The sequence below is a fragment of the Empidonax traillii genome, unplaced genomic scaffold (genome assembly GCF_003031625.1).
Source record: "Empidonax traillii isolate 1590-97213 ecotype Southwest subspecies unplaced genomic scaffold, ASM303162v1 scaffold214:size757588, whole genome shotgun sequence".
NCBI lineage: Eukaryota > Metazoa > Chordata > Aves > Passeriformes > Tyrannidae > Empidonax > Empidonax traillii.
This window is the reverse complement of record NW_020955407.1, coordinates 610,000-632,672: the sequence shown is the minus strand read 5'-3', so window position 1 is coordinate 632,672 and position 22,673 is coordinate 610,000. Positions and strand designations below refer to the sequence as shown.

Below are 22,673 nucleotides of genomic sequence, written 5' to 3'. Positions count from 1 at the left end.
AAGTTATACACCCAAAACTTCATGTTTGTGGCATAAACTTCTCTGCTGTTGAAAAAACTTTGAGAAAAATCACACATACATAAGATGGGAATAGATGAATATTCAGTTCAGTTTTATCTACTAAAATGTGATAAGAAGTTTCATAACATGCTTTTTTTCATGTAGATTGAGTTTTGTGGATAGATTGCTACAGCTGATGCGTCACCACATACCGTTTTTAAAAAACAAGTTAACAGATGAGTAAATTGATAGCTAGGGGAGATTAGCTCTTGATTTAACTGTGTGTTGCAGGGAATGCATGAAGAAACACAAGGTAATATTTGGGCATTCTCATCAATTGCATAAAGAACCAGTTTGCAAGAGATGAGCCTACAGTTCCCAAACACAAAAGTGATAAGTAAGCAATAAACCTAGGGAACTGCTGGCTGGTAGGTCATTTGAGTAATCATTGCAATAGTTGCCTGACTGGTGTGTATGTGCAGTTAAATATATTTCTGCCTTGTCAAATATAGTCTGGTTTCTCCTGAAGCTGAAAGGGTCCTACCTAAACTACGTGGAAGTGATTGCTGATGCACGATGCCCCTTTAGGTTTACACCATCAGGTTGTATCATCACAAGAACTGCAAAGGAATACAACAGGCCATTAACTGGTATCTGCTGGTACATGGTCAACACATTACCTTTTCCAAGTGATAAACTCTAGCTCTTTGTTCTTCTTCAGTGCTTATAGGGAGAGTGTAGTGGCCACCATTCATGACTCTTAGATATCATTCTGCCTTGAAAAAGAGACTGAAAGGCAAGGGTAAGCCAGAGCAAGAAGTCATACAAATTTTCTGTGTGAAACCTTTTTTTTTTTTGGGAGAAAATGTGCCCATAGACATTTTCAATCCAAGTAGATAGTCTACTAATAAACTTGTTACATAATAATCCCAGAGTACACTTATTCAATTAATGATTACAGCCTTTCCTCCCAAGCTTTGGGAGGCTGCTTGGAAATAGTGCAATGTTCAGTCAGTGTCTGGAAGGAACTCAAAGCTATTAGATGACAGATGTCTGGGATGCAAGCACTGAAGAGCATTGCTGCATTAAGTCACTTCACTGTAGTTTAAGCTGTAAGCTTTGCTGGAAGAGACTGATACTGAACGCATCCTCTAAGGGCTCATGAAAGTTATCTGCTAACTGCTCAAGCTATACTTCTCCCTTATCAACAACAAGACCTGCTGAAATTTTCAAAAACAGGATCTCAAATAGTCACACAGAGGAATTAGTGAAATGTCATCTTCACAGATGATGCCATCTGTTGAGGTTCATTGCTTCCAGAGAAAGGGAGCAATTATTTCTTCTTTTGTTTGTATAACACGAGGTAGTAAACCTACACCTACAACTCTCAAACCTATATTTATTATGAATTGAATTAACTTTCAAGGTATCAATGTGAAGGCATAGCTTCATCAAACTCTACAAATTCTCTGTAGCAGACTGTTTGAATGTATTGCCCATCTCATAATGATGCATGCTGCCACTTTCAAGGCAACAATCACTTTTCAAAAAGAGCTTCCATCCTGATCCATGAATAATAGACAAACAAAGGTGAAGTACCTGACAAGGTACCTGAGAAGGTGTTGTGCACATATACACTGCCACATTTCCAGGTAAGCAAGGAAATTTGGGAACATGGGAAGCTGTTGGATAAAAAGGACTGAATACGCTCAGCAGATGAGTCACCCCAAATGTCTGTAACTGCCCTGAATTTTGCACACCGAATAGGAAGAAGAGACAAATGGTTAATAATAAGAGAATCACAGTTGTCAAAGAATGAAAGCTTCACACAAATATCCCAGGACAGTTTCTACATCAGCCCATACATCAAGATAAGGTATCAAGGAGACATCTAGCCAACAAAAATGGGCTGCAGCTGTTGCCAGGATCCTGTGGTAATATCCAGGAGCTCTGGATTAATTAAGTGGAAACATCAACCACAAACTGAAGAGCTTAACAGCAGGTCAGCCTGGCAGCTATGGGAAAATAAGAGTTCTCACAGATCAAAGACAAAGTGATCTTGCAGGCCTGCCAATATGTCCAAAGATAAATGATCACCTGGATTTGAACTTGCAAATTCATAAAAGCAACTTGCATGCAAAGTTGCCTTTCAAAATATTCTTCTTTATTTTTGAGGAAATAATCTCCACAGGAATGGTATCTTATCTGGGCACATCATCAAATGATATCTTTGCATATCACCAAAACAGCATTTTTCTTCTTATAAAATTAGGGTATTTTTGTATAGGGCACAGGTTTTGGCTGAAGAGATGACCTTTGTGAGGTGAGACTGAGGTTGCCCAGTGCTGGGGAGAGCTGGTTCCAGCCAACTCCAACAGTCCCACCACAGGGCATAGTTGAGCCCAGCAGCCAAAATAGTATCACCTTGGGAAAATGCCATAAAGGCAGAGAGGGCATGGAGAAAAAAAAAGAGAGTGGAATGTAAGTGCAAACATCAAAATCAACATCTTCTTTGTGGTGCCAGTGGAGATATTCCCCTGCAGCACATGAAAAGAGCCATGTCAGAGGAGGCTGAAGTTTCCTGAAGGAAATGTGGCCCATGAAGAGAGTATTGGTAGGAGCAGGGAAAAAGTATGAGGAGCAGCACAGAGGAGTGGTATGGATTGACCACAATCCTCCTTTCCCCTGGTACCACCTGTGGTTGGTGTGAAATTGAGAATGAATCTGAGCTTGGGAAGAAGTGCATGTGCATGGGAAAGGTACTGCTTCATTTTGTCTTTGTTTTTCACCAGCCAAATTTATGGCAATAAATGAAATTAATTTCCCCAAGTCAAGTCTGTTTTGGAACTGGTAAGCAATTTCCCTGCCTTTATCTCAACCCACAAGTCTATTAATCTTATTTTCTCTTATTGTCAAGCTGAGGAGGGAGAGTGAGGGAGTGACTGAATGGGCATCTGGCATTTAGCCAATGCTAAACCCATTCCTCAAAAATTGAGACAGGCTTGGAAGGATGGGGAATTTAATCAATTTAATCAAATGACCATTTGTATCTAAAGACAAACACCAAATAAAAGAGGACCTTCAGATAGTAAATGATACTGTTGTTGCCTGCAGCAAAAGGTAGACAAGTAGTTTCAAGTCTTCCAACACATACTTAAGGTTGCTGACATGCAGAAACAACCTGGTGGGAATAATGCAGACAATCCATGATGGACAAAGAGCTGCCATCTGTGAGGATGGTTAAATGACTGTCAAGGGTGACCTTAAGGAGCATCTCAACATAGGATGCACCTCAATACAGAACGACAAACTTTTATGACATCATTGAGGTCTTCAATATCCTCATGAGAGGTGGAGGGGCAGGCACTGATCTCTTCACTCTCATGATGAGTGACAGAACCTGAGGAAAGAGCATGAAGCTGAGTCAGGAGAGGTTTGGGTTGGATATCAGGAAAAGGTTTTCCACCCAGAGGGTGGCTGAGAACTGGAACAGGCTCTCCAGGGAAAATTTCACAGTACTGAGCCTGTCTGAGTTCAAGAAGCATTTGGACAACACTCTTAGGCACATGGGGTGATTCTTAGAGTGGGCAGGACCAGGAGATGGACATGATTATCCTGATGGATCCTGGAGTTCCTGAAGGCTGGTTTTACAGGTAAAGACCAAAGCAAAGAAGTCATCAAGTACCTTGGCCTTCTCTATTCCATTCGTAACCAGTTCCTCCACCCCATTCCTCACTGGACCCACTGTTTCCCTAATGGATGAACAAGTGAATGCCCACAATGGACCTGTCTTGATGACTTTCATTCAAGATGACTACAATCACTGGTTCCAGAAAAAAATATAATGTGTGTCATGAAATGGAGTAAAACCCCACAGCTGGCACAAAGCTGGAATGGAGTAAAGGCTGAGTTTCTAAACTCCAACAGTCAAGATGACTTCAGAGGAAGAATACCAAGTAGAAGAACACTTTGTCTCAGTGTAGTGTGAAATGGTTGCAGGTATTCTTGTATTTTGTATGTTGACTAGGAGGAGAGAAAGAGCTTTAACAGATTCCCTAGAGGTACTGCAATAAGAAAAAAATCTGGTATCACACAGGAATACATGACATGTGCTTTCTTTCAGACAGATATGTATTTTTACAGTGGTATTTGTGTCCATCTGAGCATGCTCGCCATCTGCCTTTAGAAGCTGAATGATGTTATACCATTTTCCTTTTCATTTATCTTTTATTTCCCAAAATGTTATTTCCCTCTATAAGAAAGTCAAAAAGAAAATGTTTCTTCCACACTAAACAGAAATCTGAACTCAAATTTCTAATTAAATTCTCCAAATACAGAGATTGTTTACATCACTCTCCCCACATTTTTTTTTTTTTTTTTAATAATCTCAAGAGAAAAAGATAGAGACATTTTCAAAGATGTCTTTATATCAGTCTTTTAATTTGTTGAGGATGCTATCTGGTTACTTCAAGTATTTAGAACACAAAAATATGAGTTCAAGCCCTGTACTTATGAAACAATTCAAATGTTTTTGAGAAAAATACTTCCATAAAGCCAAATTCTGAGGGGATTTCAGTGAGATAGTGGCAACTATCATCATTCGAGGTCAACAGGAGACTTTGCAGTGTTTTTTCTCCTTCTTTTCTCCCCACACTTCTTTAATTTCTGACTCAGAATCTTAAGGAGTTTGATTTCTCTGTGCATAGAGAGCTCTTATTATTTCTAACAGCATAAAAGAATTTCTAGAGAACACAGATAAAGCCATGCTTATCAAGAGTCTCACATAAAGAAGAAACAGGCACAATCTATTTGGCTCAGCATCCTGATTCTGCTCAGACTTTGAGTGCAAACCCATTCTGATTCAGTGTGGCAGTTCCTAGCCAAGGCCTGTTCCACAGACGGCCCGGGGCCATGAACATCTTAAAGTTCACTGTCTTCTTTTCTGCAGGAGTATAGTGTAGCTGTAATATCACCAATTTGGGTGATCTGCAGCTCTGTAATAAGTATAATGATCTTGGCATTTTAACATTGTCTAATGAGAGTGAATTGCATTTTTAATCTTACAGTAATCAGTTTATACAGTAGACTGCAGACGTTATATGTATGGAATGCAATTTTTTTTTTTAATTAGAGTTGTTGATAATGAGATTTTTGCACTTCTGTGAAGCACAGCCTTGTCAAGATGTATCACTTTATATAAACTTAAGTGTCCCCTTTAATTTGATGCAGAAAATAATCAGTGAGAAAAAAAATCTTGATATTTCACTGGCAATACTTTCTGATCTCAAGAAGGATATTTCTTGATTTCCGGTTTAGGATTATTTTCTTGTGGTTTTGGTAAACTTTTTTGAAAAATTTTGTAAACATCATAACAATACTAATATCAATATTTTATATAATATCAGTATTTGCACTAATGATATTGCTATTTATATAATATAACACTTAATACATGCATATGTACATATATGTACATATGAAATTCTAACTTCTCTAAACAAAGTCTAATGAAATTCAAAATAGCAGAAGTAAAAATATCATGGAATACAGCTGGAGAAGTATATATTTTCACAAAAAATAAGTCTGATATTATAAATGTCAGAAGCACTTCTCTTAATATCTTCCTAATAAAATATGAAGTGCAATCTGTAACTAGTAAAATCACCCAAATTAACATAAATTTTCAATAAAGACTTATCAGAAAGCATTCAGGAAATAGTACTAGCTTTAGTACTAGAATTACTTACATGTCTTCCATTCTACTTTCTTAAAATCATAAATTTAGAATTTATTAGACATACTAGAAAAGCTTATTGTTCATTTTGATTAAGAGTCTAGGTTTAGATTTTACTATAACTAGCAAAATTCAAGACTTTGGTGGTCTTTATGAACTTTCCTTGTTTGGGTTTTTTTTTAGCTTTAAGGATGTCACAATGCTAATATTGATGTTCAGAAAGAATTCCAACTTGTTTCAAATGGATAAATCAATAATGAATTATCCAAGACACTTACATAAACATACTCAGCTGCAAGAAAAAGAATTAACAAATCAATAATATAACTATAAGCATACAGATTAATCTAATTAAAAAACCCAAAATGGAATGTGGTACTATTCACTACAATGCTCTCTGTGCACACCTCTTTTCTCTAAACTTGTATCTCAAATGCTGCAATGTCCAAGATGATCATCTGCAACCTTTACAACACTAAACCATTATTTAGTTTCAAAAGACAAGTAACTACCTATGGAACAATATTTGAATTCTAAAAAGGAAAAGAAGCAGTCAAACAATAGGAATATGGTAAGCATCCTAATAGTAGAAAAACAAATACTGGGATATCATGATGAAGGAGTTAAAACCATGTAAGGCGTAGTCTACACTGGAAAAAGGCAATATACCAAAAGTGGTCAAATAAATACATACAAATTGGCACAAATCATTTTATACTGAAATTTCATGCAGAAAGAAAAATACATTATTAGAACTATATTATATATAACCAAGGTGATGATAGCACTTGTTAAATGCTAGAGAAGGTTAGAAGGGGCAAGGCAGAAAACACAGTAATAAGAGAGTTTAATTACTCATAAGAAGTCTGGTGGGAAACCATGACAACATATGCTGGAGGGAATGCATTATTAGATGTTGTAAATAATGATTTCTTGGAACCATTCAAGAAATGACAAGAAATATAACTCTTGGTTTTGCACTAAGCTTATAACCAGCCTACAGTCTCATTGTACACATTGATTAAAAAAAATAAATAAGAAAACTCAAGCAGTTTTTTTTTTAAACTTAGAGGACTCCATGAACAGATATGACAATTTGACTGGCAATCAATACGTAAAAAATCTGCAAAATTTAAAAGGTTTTACAAAACATAGAATTCTTAATAATTAAGTATGAGAATTTCAGATGTGCTATGGACCAACAGGAAATTTGCAGAGGTTTAAAGACTGGTCCTTCTAAGGCTTCAAGCTACCCACTCTTGCTTATACCACTATAGCAAACAGTTGCAACCATGTAGCAGTCTAATATTCCTTGCAGTCCTATGACAGACTGAATGTCCTTTCCTTTGTTGGCTTCTCCAGGAATCTCAGGTTGAACACTGCAGCCCAGGGAGCATTTACTGGGTCAGGACCACTGTAAATTGCTCACATCCAGTGACTACTGTGGCAGGGTGCTAAAGCAATATGTGCATATAATATTATTATAAATTATTATGTGAAAGCTGCTATCAGTGCCTCAGCTTTATTAGGTAAGATGAATGCCAGATAATCAAGTCTAAAGCACTGTGCACAGATTGCACTAAATTCTCCCACTGCTTTGTGATGCTCTGGCAAGGGAAATGGATCATAAACTGTGTCTAACTAGACAGATACAGAAAGATTACTGTTGTTTTAGTCTATGGAAACATATAACGTGTAACATGTAGCAAATTCCTTTCAGATTATTTCAAATAAGGGTGTGATTCTGTATTTTTAACACCTATTTTACATTGTTCAATTCTTCACTCAATGCCACGGAATTCTCTGGATGAGTTATTAAAAGAGAAAGAACACACTTTTATATGTTTTAGCAGTCAGTTATTAAAATGTATAAATCTTTTTTATCTACATATGGATATACCTGAGAATGTCTTGCCACTGGGCAGTTCTTATGATTGTGATATCACATTATCTCTGTTTCATAGGAAAACTATATGTTTTCTTACATGGGCATAGTGTACTTTATATATTTGTATTTAATATGCATGCCCTCTAGAGTACTGCAGGCTCGTAGTCTAACCGGGAGTCTTTAGATGTATAACCATTTCCATCTCACCTTAGTTTCAGATTTAACACATTATGATCCTGAGCATATCACTCAATTGTATCTTGCCATTTCCCCATCGGTAACTTACTGATGTCTACATATATATTTGCATACATTCCACCTCATCTTTTATCTTTATTTAGAAGATTGCTCTCCTGATACAGAAGCTTCCTTTCCTTCTGAAACTTCCCTGTTTTAATACTTGCAAAGTTTAATTATAGAGAACTGCTTGTGTTGAAAAGGAATATGAAAATATAATGACATTTCACTTTCTCAATACTAAAATAGTATTAAGTCTAGAAATATAAATTACTGGAGCAATTATAGCAGCAGAAATAACAGTATTACTGCAATCAACTGCTGCTGTAGGTATTTGAAAACAATCTTTAATTTCCCTTTGAGTGTACCAATCTTCTCTGCAGAGGAAAAAGCTTTTGTAAACAATTAATGATACTAAAATTAGTATGAAATTAATTATTCTGAAACAAGACTTGGGATTTCAGAAATAATTTTTTCTTTAATTTTTGATGGAAGAAGTCTTTTTTCTGTGTGTAATTTTTTCTATTCCTCTGTTGTTGATTTTTCAGCCTTAAAAAACTGTGATCATAAGCCTAATGTTTTAAAAAGATGATGTTATTTAACTGTTTAGCTGATTTTGACATTTACCTGTTTAGTAGATGTGACAAGTCTGAAGTATGCCCATCATATTCTTTATCAAAAAATAGGACATGATTTAAAAATAAGTAATAGACAAATCTGGCACAGAACTGAAGGAGGGGTGGTTTCACTGTGTAGAGACAACAGAACAAGATGTCTGCCAGCCAGCTATTTATAGCTCCACTTTCTTCCTGCTGTTCAGCTCTGCCTTCCTACACTGTCAGATGAATCCACTGGACTTTGCAAAGGACAGTTTACAGAGTCATAAAAACAATTCCCTGCCGTGCACGAAACAGATTGCAGTGCTTGGACTTGGATGAATTTATCAAAGGTGTTTCAGTGTTACCTTGTTTTCTACTCACGCCTTCAGATACATCAGAATTCATACCCAAGCAAATACTTTTCCCATCCTTGGCCTGTATCTAAGGTAAGAGAATTGTAGATGTATAGGAGGGCAGAATGGCAGAGACAAACTATTATGGGCTGATTACAGCTCCCAATCCCCAACCTCCTGCACTGCTCAGTGGGAGGAGATAGATGACTTGTGAGTGAAGTTGAGTCTGGGAAACAAAGTAAGGATTATCCACTGCCTTTCATTTGTCCACAGAGCCAGTCAGCTCAACAGGGAAGGCAAGCATCCTGGTCAGGCAGAGTTTCCTTTGGTAAATCCATGTTGATTGTTCCCAAGGATCTTCTTGTCCCTCATTTGTTTCTACATTTTTTTCAGGAAAGAGTTTTGCCGTTGACCTGGCCAGCTCATAGTTACCCATCTTTCTCCTTGGTTTTTTGAAGATGAACATGACATCACATTTATCTTTTTCCTGTCCTCAGGGACCTCCTCTGACTGCTCTAGGTTTTCAGAGATAATGGAGAGTGGCCTCAAGATAGCACCAGCCAGCAGTGCGTGCTTGTAAGCATCCTATCTTCATCCATAGTACTTTATATGTCTGGTTTTCTTAAATAAAGCTACCTTTAGCTTTCTCTACTGTTTCTCCTCACCAGCAACAGCCATTAGGCCCTGTGATTTGGGAGGTCTGAGAACTTCTGTATGGTGAGGAAATCTATTGGGGTATTATGGCATTGCTTTGCCAGATGTCACAGGTATTCTTTTAAATACATCACTGCCTTGAGGATAGGGCTCTGCTCTCCTGAACTGCTTTCCCAAGCTGTGGCAGCAACTAGGGAGATCAGTAGAACTGTTGCACCTTGCCTTACATTCGGAGGGCACTCTGACTCTAGGGAATAACAAATAATAAACATACAGATGAGAGAGAAATATGTGGAAAAATACACAGACTCTTGAGAGCTGATTAGGAAAATGCAGTATAGGAAATCCTCAGAGGACACAATGTTTTACCCCGAGGGCTTCACAGATCATATCAAACTTCACTCAAAATGAAAGGAAAAGGAATCTAGCCTGGAAATTAACAGTGCTGTATGAGCCAATTCCAGTAATACAGAACTTCTGTGTCAACACTTTTTGGTACTGATAACTAGAAGTTCCTGTTAGTCAGAAACTGAAGGAGTTAGGGCCAGAAGTCACTGTTCTCTGCAACTTCTACAATATTAGAAGGTAGAAGAGCCAACATCGGAGTGAACTACTCCAGTGAGAGAAGGGACTCCAGTAAAACAAGACAATGTATTATTAGGTCAATACTATGGGTATCACAAGGGTCATTATCAAACTTGACTCCAAGAGTGATCAGAGCACTTGCCAGAAAAAGCTGAGTCTCAGCTGGAGCAGAAATCTCCCTTGAAACAAACTGCAGGATGAAGGTCAGAAGCAGACCTTTTCTGTTCAAGGGATGATGAAGGTTTTACAGCAGAAACCTGACTGTCTGGGTCTAAACCGGTAAGAAAGAAACTTTCTGGAGTGGATTCCTACTGGGATTGAAGAGCTCATACAAAGAGTACTTGTACAGACATTTCTCCATTCCCCAACCAAAAGGGAAAAATATAGCCTTTATAGACCTTATGCGGCTTAGAGCCTCCAGACTTTGATTGGGACGTCAAGGAAAATAAAACTTGCCTAAAGCTAAAAAAATGTAAAAATAAGTAAAATGCGACACTAAACCCAAAATGAATACAAAATTCATAAATAAACAAAAAAAAACCAAAGTGAAATAAAAACCTGAGGTCATCTCAAACAGAAAGCAATGACCTGCAAAAAAGCTTAGTGGAAAACTAGAGAGGTAAGTGAGAGTAAAAGTGTATTTTTACCTTTTGGTGGAATTATAGGAATGCATACTTTCCTTTAAATGTATAATAGAGGTTAAGTATCACCAGTCTGAGCACTTGCAAAGTCCCACATCTCTTACCTAATTTAGATAACAAGCATGGACCACAACATCTCACCTACTAATCCTGAATTAAGAATACAATAATCTATTGAACTGCAACACCCTTACAGAAAGAAAGCCCATGTTGATGTGACAGTGCAACACATATATAGGTAATTTTTTTAGCAGTAAATTACCCTTTAGCAGTAAATTACCCTAAACCAGTGTCTTATTGCTATTTGAACTTCCTGAAAGCGAATTTATTTTTCTGTATTTTATGTTGCCTTTAGCTAGTGCTTCTTTACGTGCTCCTAGAATTGAACTTGTACATAGACTGAACTTCTCTAAACCTTCACTATAAATTCTTTGTGGTATCCTCAAAAATATTTCTCTTAGCTTCTAGAAGACAAGTCATTTAAACATTGAAAATATGATTTTCCTATATCTTATTAATATAGAACATTTATTGAAGATACATTTTTGTAGTAAATGAAATATTGTATGCAACTAGGATAAAATGTTGCAGATGAATGCAAGATCTGTTTGGGTATGATCATTTGAATTAAGGGGATAGTTGTATAATCAGGAATACTAGTTGATGTGTTCTTTTAATGCCAGTATGTGATATTAAGAAGTATACTTCTGGTTAAATACTTTATACTCTTAAAAGCACCTGCTCACAAGAATTTCTAAGCTGGATTTTGACAGTCTTCTCATTTCATTGGTTACTGTGCAATTTATTATAGAGTAAATGCAATCTAAAAATGCTGCTTTATAGCAGCAGCATCAAAAACATGCTGGTACTTGAAATTACTCTATTTGCCTCGTGATAGGATGACCTTCGCTTACTGAAGAACGGAACAAAAATAACAAGGTTAAATCAATTGTCACAGGGTAAAGCTTACTCAAAATATGGCTTAAAAATGAAAACTGGACTACATATGTCCATCTCTGACTATATGATTTTGTTGCGCACTGGGAAAACAAAACCCCACAGATTAAATTTGCTACAGTTGTGGGGTGACACCTGTCCAAACACCATTGTCTAGATAAATGAGACCCAGACCACAGCAACTCAAAGTTAACAGTTTAGTTTATTTCACTATGTATGTAAAACATACAAACATTCACAGGTAGTCTTTGCTATGTAATGTGAACAGCTTTACATTCTGGAAATGCATTTGGGACATGAGACGAAGGTTAAAGAGTACAGGCAGCAACACAGTTTGTCTTTAGATAAGGGAGTCAGAGACTGACTTGGATGCACAATACAAGTTTCAAATGAATTACAGGGCCTGGGTCTTTCATCTGTGCAAGCGTGAAGAGTTTGAGTGTTGAAAAAAAAGATTTTATTGGAAATCACTTAAGTGATGTGCATCTGTTATTGTGACTGTTGTACCTCAAAATCCTCTGTAAGAACATTTTTCACATCTTAATAGAACTAGCACCTGAGGTAACAGGTACTTCCTCTAAATTTGATCACATTTGCTCCTTAACTCTGCCTAATCAAGGTAAACAGGATTTCAGATCATAACTTCAGACCAGAATGTTGTTTCTATTCACTTACCAAAGTCTCACACATGATCAATACTCTGCAAGGAACCATAGTTATCGCTTAGATGGAATTCTTAAAAAGCTGTAAATAATTTTTATTTTTTTGAATGGTTTAAATCTCTTCAGTTACATCCTACTCAATATGTCATTCTTATAATAACAAAAATCTTAAATAAAAAGAAACAATAATATTAAAAATACCTGTTTTGTTGCATGACGATGAGGTAAACCACCGACAAATATAGATCCTGTTTTAAGCCAATATGAACTGGACCAGAAATTTCTAGTTATAGTTGTATTTGTAGATAACTTCAGGATTGACATTTCTGCTTCACATGGTACCATGCTTTGCCTGCGTAAATTTAAAAATAGGCCCATTTTACCACGATATACTGTTTACATTACTGTCTATCTGACAAATAATTAGGCTGTTACTAAACCAATAAGGAAAGGAAATCAAGTACATAGTTTGTTTATATTACAGACTATAAACATAAAAGAAGCTGTAAGCTGGCATATCTTCGGGGTTTGAACTCCCATTAAAATGAAACCATATTGTAAATCTGAGCAGAGTAATCGCTAAAAAAGCCAAAACACATAATAGTGACTGAATAAAAAAAAAATAGATAATTTTTAACAAAACCAAGAAAGCTTTGTAGTTTGAAAAAAGACCCCACCTCTTGACCTCAAATATTTTAAAAAACCCTCCTTCTCATCACAAAAAAAAAAACAAAAAAACAAAAAAACCCAAACAAACCTAGAAAAGCACTTTAAAACAAACAGTATTTTAGAAATTTCAAAGGTACTATTATATGTAATACTTATCATCGAAAGCATCATTCCTGAAGCTGAAGGCAGTAATTTTAGGCCCTGAAATTAATATATCCATTCTCATTTCCCTCTCCCATCCAAACATCCTCTTTAAAGTGTTGCTTTTAAGATCATGCATAAATTTTCAACAATAAACAGAAGTTACTAAGCAAACAGTTTGGTTTTCTTCAGTTTTCAACGATGCAAAGGTCATTTACATTCCAATAACCAACTGGCAGTTAGCACTTTATCTTCTTATAAGAAAGCACAATGAAGAAATATCAGAACCAAACAAATCTCTCATGTAGAAATTTCTTTTAACCTATCCTTCTCTGTTTACATGAAAGAAATCAGAGTTCAATATGCTTAAATATACTCAAATGCCTTTGTGAAATAGGTGCCATAAAAGTAGTGAAAATAGCATATTCAGGAAACCCCCCCAAAACCAGAAGGAAAACAACTCTAAAACTACAGCTCTACTACAGCAACAGTCCGTAATTTAAGTAGAATTCTATGCATAAAGTATGATTCAGTTTATCTTTGAAAATGCAAAATTACCTTCTGAAACTTCTTAGTTACAAAAAGAGCATTTCTTCCTTATTAAGTTTTCTAGTTTATTTTCTGTCAGATGATGATATATAAAGGATTTCTCACATATTATTTGATAAGGTCATCTATTGTTTTTTGACTTAGAGGACTGAGAGTAAACATTAGTAACATTTGCAAACAGTTCTCTATGTTTTTCCTGTAATTCTGAGATACTTTTAGAAAATTATTCAAACGTAGTTTTATCTCTTTAACAGAAAGGTCTGTTTTTGTAAGAAAAATGATTTTGTAAGAAAAATAGCTCTTCCATACTTCGTGTGAAGAATCAAAAAAAAATTGTTTTACTGCTAAAATAAAAATAATGTGAAGAAATAAATTTGAGTTTTGATTCTTTGGATTAAAAAATAATTTTTTTAATGGATCAGTTTACGGAATTTTTTTCTCCTCTCAAGTTTTCTTGATCTTGTGAATTAATAGCTAACATGAATGAGAAAAAGGAGTTAAATGTTTCTAGACCTGAAATCAAGGAAAGGACTATTTTCTTTACATATTTTGTAGATATTATACAATGGCTGTATGTCTAAGCATACACACAAGGTACACTATTTTCATTATTGGCTTACAAAGGAAATTTACTGATAATGTGTGTAGCTGACACATACTTTCTGTGTAGCTCTATTTGTAATGATTTGGCAGGTTTTCCTAAGGATTGAACCCAGTGTGGCATTTTAGATATCTTCATCTGACAGAAGAAAGCTGAGGTGAGAGTTCTAAGGAAACAACTGGGATTTTTTAAATATCTAAAATTTCTTCCCTTCCTGATAAAATGATATTGTTATTGTGAATAAAAGCATAATATTAAGATAGCAAAATTTCTTAAACAATTTCAATCAGACTTATTTTAATGTAACATAATTCTTAAGATGGAGAGGAAGAGGATCAGGGACGGAACTGACAGGCATTTTTTTTTTAACTAATTCATGAATATGCTAAATGAAATAAACCTGCTCAAATCTCTTCTTTTCTGTGTTTTTTTTGCTGTTGTTGTTTTGCTGTTGTTGTCTTTTTTAAATTACTATTACTTCTACATATTTTGAGATGTTAACACTGCAACTTGTTACATGACCATGTATGTATTTTTATCACACAAACATCCTATTTACAAATGTAGTTCTTTTCACATTAGCTTTACAGTGGTTAAACCATGGCACTGTCAATGCCGAGACCCAGGTTCGATTCCTGGTTAGGACACTCCCCGGGCAGATGGAGCTCGTTAGCCCATAAGGCAATCCATCTACATCCTGAGGACCTCACTGCCACTGTCCAAGCTCGCTTGGCCCTGGCAGATGAACCTCAGGATTAAAGGGTGGGCTCAGTTCCGCGCACACTGTGTCTCACCTAAAAATCCAATGTGCAGGCTGGAAGGTGGAAAGACCTTCCCCGGTTCTTCGTTTGCAAAGACTGGCCATTACTTACTTACATAGATTTGTTACTTTGTCTTTAATAGCTTACATGATTGATATGCAGAAGTATTTTTGTGTGCCTATATAGAAAAAAGTTCGAAATTAATTCCCAGTATTTGTCAGAAAATGAGTTAATGTAATTCAAAGCATGAGCTACCTTCACCCTAAGCTTATTATAATGTCAGCCATGCACCTCTGATTGTGTTTGATTGAATCTAGCCAGGTCTGACCAAATTAGAATAACAACTTTAAACTTATTGTTTAGCATTTGCTGATGATACAATCACTGTGTTATATCTGCACTCTATGAAATTTCCATCAGTCTTTTAGAATACTTTTTCTACAATCAGCACATTGGTGCTTTAAAGGTCAAGTAAGATGACAGAGCTTTTTGCATAATTATAAATGTGGAAATGCATACAGCGACTCTCAAGCACTTTTGCTGGGTAAGCTACCAGTAATTGTGCCTCAGTCCAAGCCAGCAGTAATAGCTCACAGTTTCCTCATTTGTAATCACATAAATGTAATGATTAAATATTGGACTATTAATTATAACCTGAAGATGAATTCTGTCCAAACAGTATTAAATCCATTGTCCAATGTCTTGCAGGTTAGAAGGATGGAAAGGTCAGACAATAATTTGATAACTGCTGGATAACAGTACCTAAACATGACAGTGTCTGTATGATATCCAAATCCTTTTACATAATGTCCTTACTTTCTGACATTTTTCAGTGATAATTAAATGACATTTTTGGGATTATCATAAAATGTCAAAAAGGTAAGAAAACAAATGCAGGAAGAGGAGGAGGAAAAGGGGGATGTTCAGATAAAGTATTAAGTGTCAGTCATGCTGTGTAGCCTTGCTGGAAATAAAAATTCTTGAATCTGTTTTTTTTCTGATAGGAAAGGGAAATCTGTTCTAGAAATAAGACTGAAACTTTTACTTGTCTCTAGAAATTTCACTCTGAATGTGACCTTTGAATGCTAAACAACAATAAGCCATTAACTAATAACCATTGAACTATTTAGGATGTAATATTAGAATTCAGTCAATTAAATAAAAGTGACAAGATATTTGGAAACATCTATGTCAAATATGAGTTGTGAAGGCCCAGAAGTAAAGAATTTTTATTTTTTATTGAAGACAATATTTAATTAAAGCTGAGAACATTTTTCATTACATTTAATTATTGTTTTACAGCTTCCATAGCTTAAAAAACCCACATTTTCTTCTGCTTTTCACTCAGTATTATTTTCTGGTTTCATACTCAAACTGCTACTTGTAGTAGAATGTTTATTTTTGTAAAATTGCAACAAAAAATAAACCTATTGTCACTGATAGTTAACAGATACATTTTCTTAATGCACACTTAAAAGGTGGCATCAATTTTGACTCAGTAGTGGTTTTGAAATCTTCAAAGCTTTGCAAGGGCATTTGAGGCAAGTGCAGGAATGGAACATCTGGACCTCTCCAATCAGTGAGGTTTGTGCAGGTTTTACCCTTGGAGATTTTCAAAACATGACTGAATAAAGCCCTGAGCAGCCTGGTCTGAGCTCTTGGCTGTTCCTACTTTGAGCATGAGGTAGGGCTAGAGACCACTTGAATTCCCTTCTGCACTGAATTATCCTGTGATTCTACAATCCTGAGACACCTTTCTTCACCAAACCCCTGCAATCCCATACTAATATTTACAGAATAAGGCAGAATCTCTTATTGCTTGCAGTACATTTATTTAGATAGAATATATACCAGTTACACTCACAGTCATTAAATTTTCACACTGCTGCAAGATGCACTATTTTAGACTGCTCAAATCTATTGGTGCTGACTCTGCCCTACTGAGACACCAGGTAACACACACTTCCATGTTGGTGATGAACTAATGAACCAACAATCTATTTTTTTCTCATATGAGCAGACTCATATTTACAGGGGCCAAAACTGATTTCTTTGTTTGGTCTTAGAACATGATTTAACTAAACAAATAACAAAAAATGAAGCAAATTATGTAAATTTCTCTCATAAGATAAGATGGGGAGTAAATAAACTTTGTTTCAAATGCTAAAGAATAAATAAATACAGTACCCTATTTTCTTTTCAGGGAGGTTACACTTACACTACTACACTAAATAGGTCCACGCATATGTTCAAATTCTGATGTGCAATCATCCATATTTTTACAAAGTCATCACTGCTCCTGTTACTGTTCCCGCTGAGGTTAGCTATCACCTCCACTTATGAAACTCAAAAGGTTCTCTGTTAGTGCAATTCAGGAATCATTCCAAACTCATGTTGACAAAATATTTTATCATAGTTATTTTTTTAGACATGACCTGGGACCTAGTTAGCCTCAGGTCCAGAGAACAGACTTCAGGTTTCAGTTTTATTTACTACTATAGATTTAGCTAGAGAAAAAAAAAAAAAAAAAAGATCTGTGCCTCTAGTCCTTTCTGTCTTTGCAGTTTCCTGCTTCAATTTTCTTGCTGCTCTCACCATGCCAACCTTAAATACTACTTACAGACATTAAACTTAGAAAACAATATACACTTATTTAAACTTGATGTAGTTGTAAATAAAGTGTCATTTAGTGAAAAACTTGGCTCAAATGAGAGTACTGTATTCAAGCATTCAGATCCTAGAAAGTTTAGAGTTGGATCTAGACTTGCAACACTAATTTATAGTGAAACTGAAAGACTGTGTTGAATAAGAAGATGATTACATGGTGGAAATTCCCATTTACATCAGCTCTTCAGGCCAACATTATTTCTGATCTCTATACCCTGTCTGTGTTCTCCTTAATATAATATCTATGCTTGTGAAATGGGGCCAAGGCAGCCACAGAACATCTAACACACTTTTAGTATCTATAAGTATGCTTTGATATTCCTTAGAAAATAATATAGAACAAAGTTTATGTATGTTGCCTGTTACTAGAGTCCTACTTTACTGTTTTTAACTCTGCAAGAAGTTGTTTCAGAAGTAGAAAATTTTCTTTCTCTTCAAATGACACTAATGATCTCTTCTGAGATCCAATTCAAAAGAAAGTACCTATGACAGGAACATTGTTAGTATTTATTTAGGTAAATAATCTGAACAAGTATATATCACTATACACAACAGATTTGTCTCTTTCAGGATTCTAAATTTTAATGTCTGAGTGTCTCCTTTGATTGCAGAGTTTTGAGAATATGTAGAATGTGATTTGTACCCAGACGTGGCATGACTAAGTAAGCTTTTATCTTAAAGAGGCTGTAAAACAACAGTTTCTATCAAACTAATTGGTGGCATTAAATCGCTATTAACTGTTATTATGATCAATTTAGTATAATTAAATCCACCACATTCAATGACATTGTTAGGAAAAGGTAGTTGCTTATTCTCAGTTGCCTCATAAGAAGTTTGTGAAAAATAGCCACTCTGTGCAGCATACACATTAAAAAACATGCACAACATATTAAACTTCAATTTCATGATGGCTTTTTATTTCCATTACGGTGGGGTTTTTTAACATTGCATTGATACAAAATAAAATAATGCTATTTAGCTGCAAAAAAGTGTAGTAAGTTTTGTTAGAAGATTTGATCAGTGCAAGTTCTTTTTTATACTGAGACAGATATGTAAGCAGAAAGTCCACTTTCCCTATTCTCAATTTCTGAAAAATAACTGCAAGATATGGAAATATTAATATCAAGATTCCCCATCATCTTTTCTAGGTTTTATCCATTTCCCTTATTCCTTTCTCTGTGAAATCTTAGTTCTTAAAGAATGAATAAAGTAATTGTTGTAGTGACTTCATAATAGCAAAAGGTATTCTTCCATGTTTGGCAGTGTAGAACTGATATCTTTAATGCATAGTGTTCAAAAGGACTGTGATCGTGTATCATCAACAGTATAACACCATAGTTGTTTACTGAAGAGATCTTGTTTCTTAAAGAAAAAATAAATTGATCATTTTAAGAAGACTAGAATCAAGTTAACATTTTAGAGAAATTCTGAAGTTATTGGAGGACTGTCAATATGTACAACAGCTATTGTGGAGCCTGGATCATCTCAATGGCATTTCTAATACATTTATAGGTGTGGTTTGACTAGCAGTTTAGCTAAAGGACTCTATATAAGCTCTGGCAACGTTAGTTAGTAACCAAAAAAAAGAAAGAAAGTGGTTTAAATATGGTAAAAACAACCATGTCTACTGAGGCCATGTCTCCCTTCGAAAGTATTCTGAATTGTCCCCTTTTTGTTAAAATGAATGTCAAAAAACCCCCTAAATGAGCCCCCTCATTAAGGACAGACTTTATTTAGCACACGAGATGATCAGTTTTTTAAAGGGTTACTTTTTAAATAATGAAAACGTAGCAATAAGTGTGATAGATTTAATGAAAGCCTTGAAAACAAATTTATTCTCTAACTTTACTACATACAGTTGGTCCTAAATAAAGTCTCCCTCCTTCCATGTCCTTACAAGGCTCCCCTTAGAGCTTGCCACCTACAGCAGGCTGGCTACTTTTTTTTTTTTTCCCCAGGATTTTCTCAGTCTATGCTGTTGCTGCAGACTCCGCAAGCTCCATCCTGTCCTTCAGGGAGACAAAGCTTATTTGCTTTCAGAAGAGGTGCAATTTCCCTGTCTCCAGATAACTCAGACTGAAAGGGAATCATGTGGGATAAAGTAGAGAGACAGCTTCCTTCTTACTAAGTAAAAGTAACAGTATTCACACAGCACTGTCTGAATAAATAAGACAGCTGTACTGCTTGTCCTGCTCTCTGCATATCCCTCTTCCTTCAGTGGAGAAAAGGACGGTTTGCATCATCTTTCAAATACTCACTCTGCCTCACATTTGCTGCAGTACAGTGACTTTAATAAAAATTTATGCCTTCAGGCTTTTGGATGCAATGTGTAGAACTGGCTAATTATTTTTGTTTCTCCATTCTCTGGGACCTGTCTCAAATAACAGAGCTTGAGTTTTGTGGTGAAAGGATATTTAGGAGGTAAAAAAATCTTTGAGGTGAGAGTGAATTACATCTCTCAGATGTCTATCATTGCTTGCTCTTACAGTCAGGGTCACATACCTGAGACATAGGGTTAGCAGGGGCAGAAGGGAATCTTGGCCCACATTTTATTTTCAGCTTTCCACTGAAATACTGGCTGGGGTTTGTCAAACAGAATGATCTGTACATATAAATTACCCACCATTGCTACGGGCTTAGGAAGAGGTGACCACAGTAAAGTGTATCTTAGGAAAATATTTAAGAAATAGAAGGGTTTGATTTAATTGAATTTTATGCCTTCCTGAACAAAATATTGGTTATTTATGACAGAGAAGAGGTCAAACTAGTGGTCCCTTGGTGGTAAGATGAGTGTGGCCTGAAACTCTAAACCCAAGAAATTTTAGAAATTTTGTCTTAGATAGAAATGGTAGCCTATGGTACCTTATGATGCTGTGTTCAAATGATGCAACATGTTCATCCACAGAGGGAAAAAGAAGTTCTATAAAATATTTTTTAATTCCTACACTGTTATTTTTCTCACTAACCTTCCTTTGTGATAGTTGGTATATTTACTACTTATTAGTATGCATCCATTGTATAAAATATATTGTTATCACATGTGAAAACCTGAGTTCTTAAAATCACTTTGGTTAGGAAATCAAAGCTCTCAGCACAATGAAGTGTATAAAAGAAACTACTGGATTGTGTGCATTATATATTTTAGGTCTGCTTTCCTCAAAACAAAATTCCTACAGAAATAAGATACTGTTACATTCTATTGCTTTTTATAAGGAAAAATTATTTAAAATGTATAAAAATACGTCAGCTAAAATATGCTGTTACTACTTTGTTTTAAAATTATCAACTCGGGTTGTTTTAATAAGAAAATTATGAATGTTCTGTGAAGTTAATCATGTGAACAACAGAGTTAAAAGACATTGTATAGATCACATGGGATAGAACAGGATTTAAATACTCTCAAACTGAGAACTAGCTAAGGACATGCCCTGAGGAAAAGCTTCCAGCAAATACATAAATTGTTGAGACAATATCTCTAACAGATATGGCATTTAGTGAAATGCAGCAATCAGTAAGAGAGGACATTTTGTTTCTTTGCTTTTTCTAATGAAGTCAGATAAAGAAAGGCAACTGCAAGTACGAAAAAAATTAACAATTTTTGAATTTAGAAATAAAATATAATTTTGTTTTTCATGATAAAGACAATTCAAAGAATAGTAGAACCTGTAGTTATGATAGAGTAGTTCTACCATTAAAGTTTAATATGTTCTCTTTTCAGAAAAAGACAATTCAACCTAGCTAGTATTTTGAAAATATCTAAGATTAATAGAAGATTACTGCAGTGATACACTGTACTTGAAGCTTACTTCTGTACACAGAAATTAAACTTATTTCTGTAGACAAAAATCATCTTCAGCTACAAAAGTCCATGCTTACTTACAAAGCAAACTGGGTAAGTATAAATTCACTGATGGCCTACCACTTTCCTTAATATTTCAAAAGCAGATATCATCAATGCTTTCTCAGTATTCAGTCTATTTATGGATCAGTTTGCTTATCTGTGTTTTTAGGGAAATGCTGCTATTCTTTTCTAGCATCCACAAAGTCATTATTTCCATAGTGCTCTAACTCATTAAAGAGGGAGGATTATCACAGAATAATGGAATTGCTCAAATTGGAAAAGACCTCTAAGATCAAACCATTACCTCCTACTGCAAAGTTCCTCATGTTCCTAAGTGCCACCTCCAAACATCTTTCATCCCTATACTTCCAGTGATGCTGACTCAACCACTTCCCTGGACAGCCTCTTCCAACAATTAACAACCATTACTGTGAAGAAATTTTTCCTAATATCCAACCTAAACATCCCATGGTTCAACATGAGGCCATTTCCTCTTGTCCTGTTCCTGTTCCTCAGCCTCTCAGAAGGCTGAGCTCCAGCTGACTACAAACTCCTTTCAGGTAGCTGTAGAGAGTGATGAGGTCTCCCCTGAGCCTCCTTTTCCAGAGGCTAAACAACTCCAGCTGCCTCAGACACTTCCCAAAAGACTTGTGCTCCTTACCCTTCACCAGCTTCTTTGCCCTTCTCTGGACATGCTCCAGCACCTCAATGTCTTTCTCACAGTGAAGGGCCCAGAACCGAACACAGGATTTAAGGTGGAGCCTCATCAGTGCTGAGTACAGGGGGATATTTGCTGCTCTGGTCCTGCTAGCCACACTATATCTGGTTCAAGCCAGGATGCCAGCCACCTTCTTGCCCACCTGGGCACACTGTTGGTTCACGTTCAGCTGGCTGTTGACCAGCACCCCCAGCTCCTTTTCCTCTGGGCAGCTTTGCAGACATCCCAAACCCGTAGCACTGCATGGGGTTGTTGCAATGTCCAGACTCATATTAGGTTTTTGAACAAAAATACAATATGAGCTGAAAACTGTTATTGATTGAACAGTTATTCCTAAGAAGCACCATCATTTATATTAAACACTTGACTGCCAAACAGGAAGATAAAGTACATTTAAATTATAAAGTATCTATGAG

At 35.8% G+C, this 22,673-nt stretch overlaps 1 protein-coding gene across 1 annotated transcript in view; it reads right to left on the bottom strand.

Moving 5' to 3' along the window:
* LOC114059280 (protein eyes shut homolog) overlaps positions 1-22,673 on the bottom strand; it is a gene marked incomplete at its 3' end in the record, with an annotated part of 607,760 nt that overhangs the window by 94,414 nt on the left and 490,673 nt on the right. Inside the window, exon 34 of the mRNA XM_027887535.1 lies at positions 12,512-12,662. Coding sequence (XP_027743336.1) covers positions 12,512-12,662 — 151 coding nt within the window. The remainder of the gene's footprint in view (positions 1-12,511; positions 12,663-22,673) is intronic.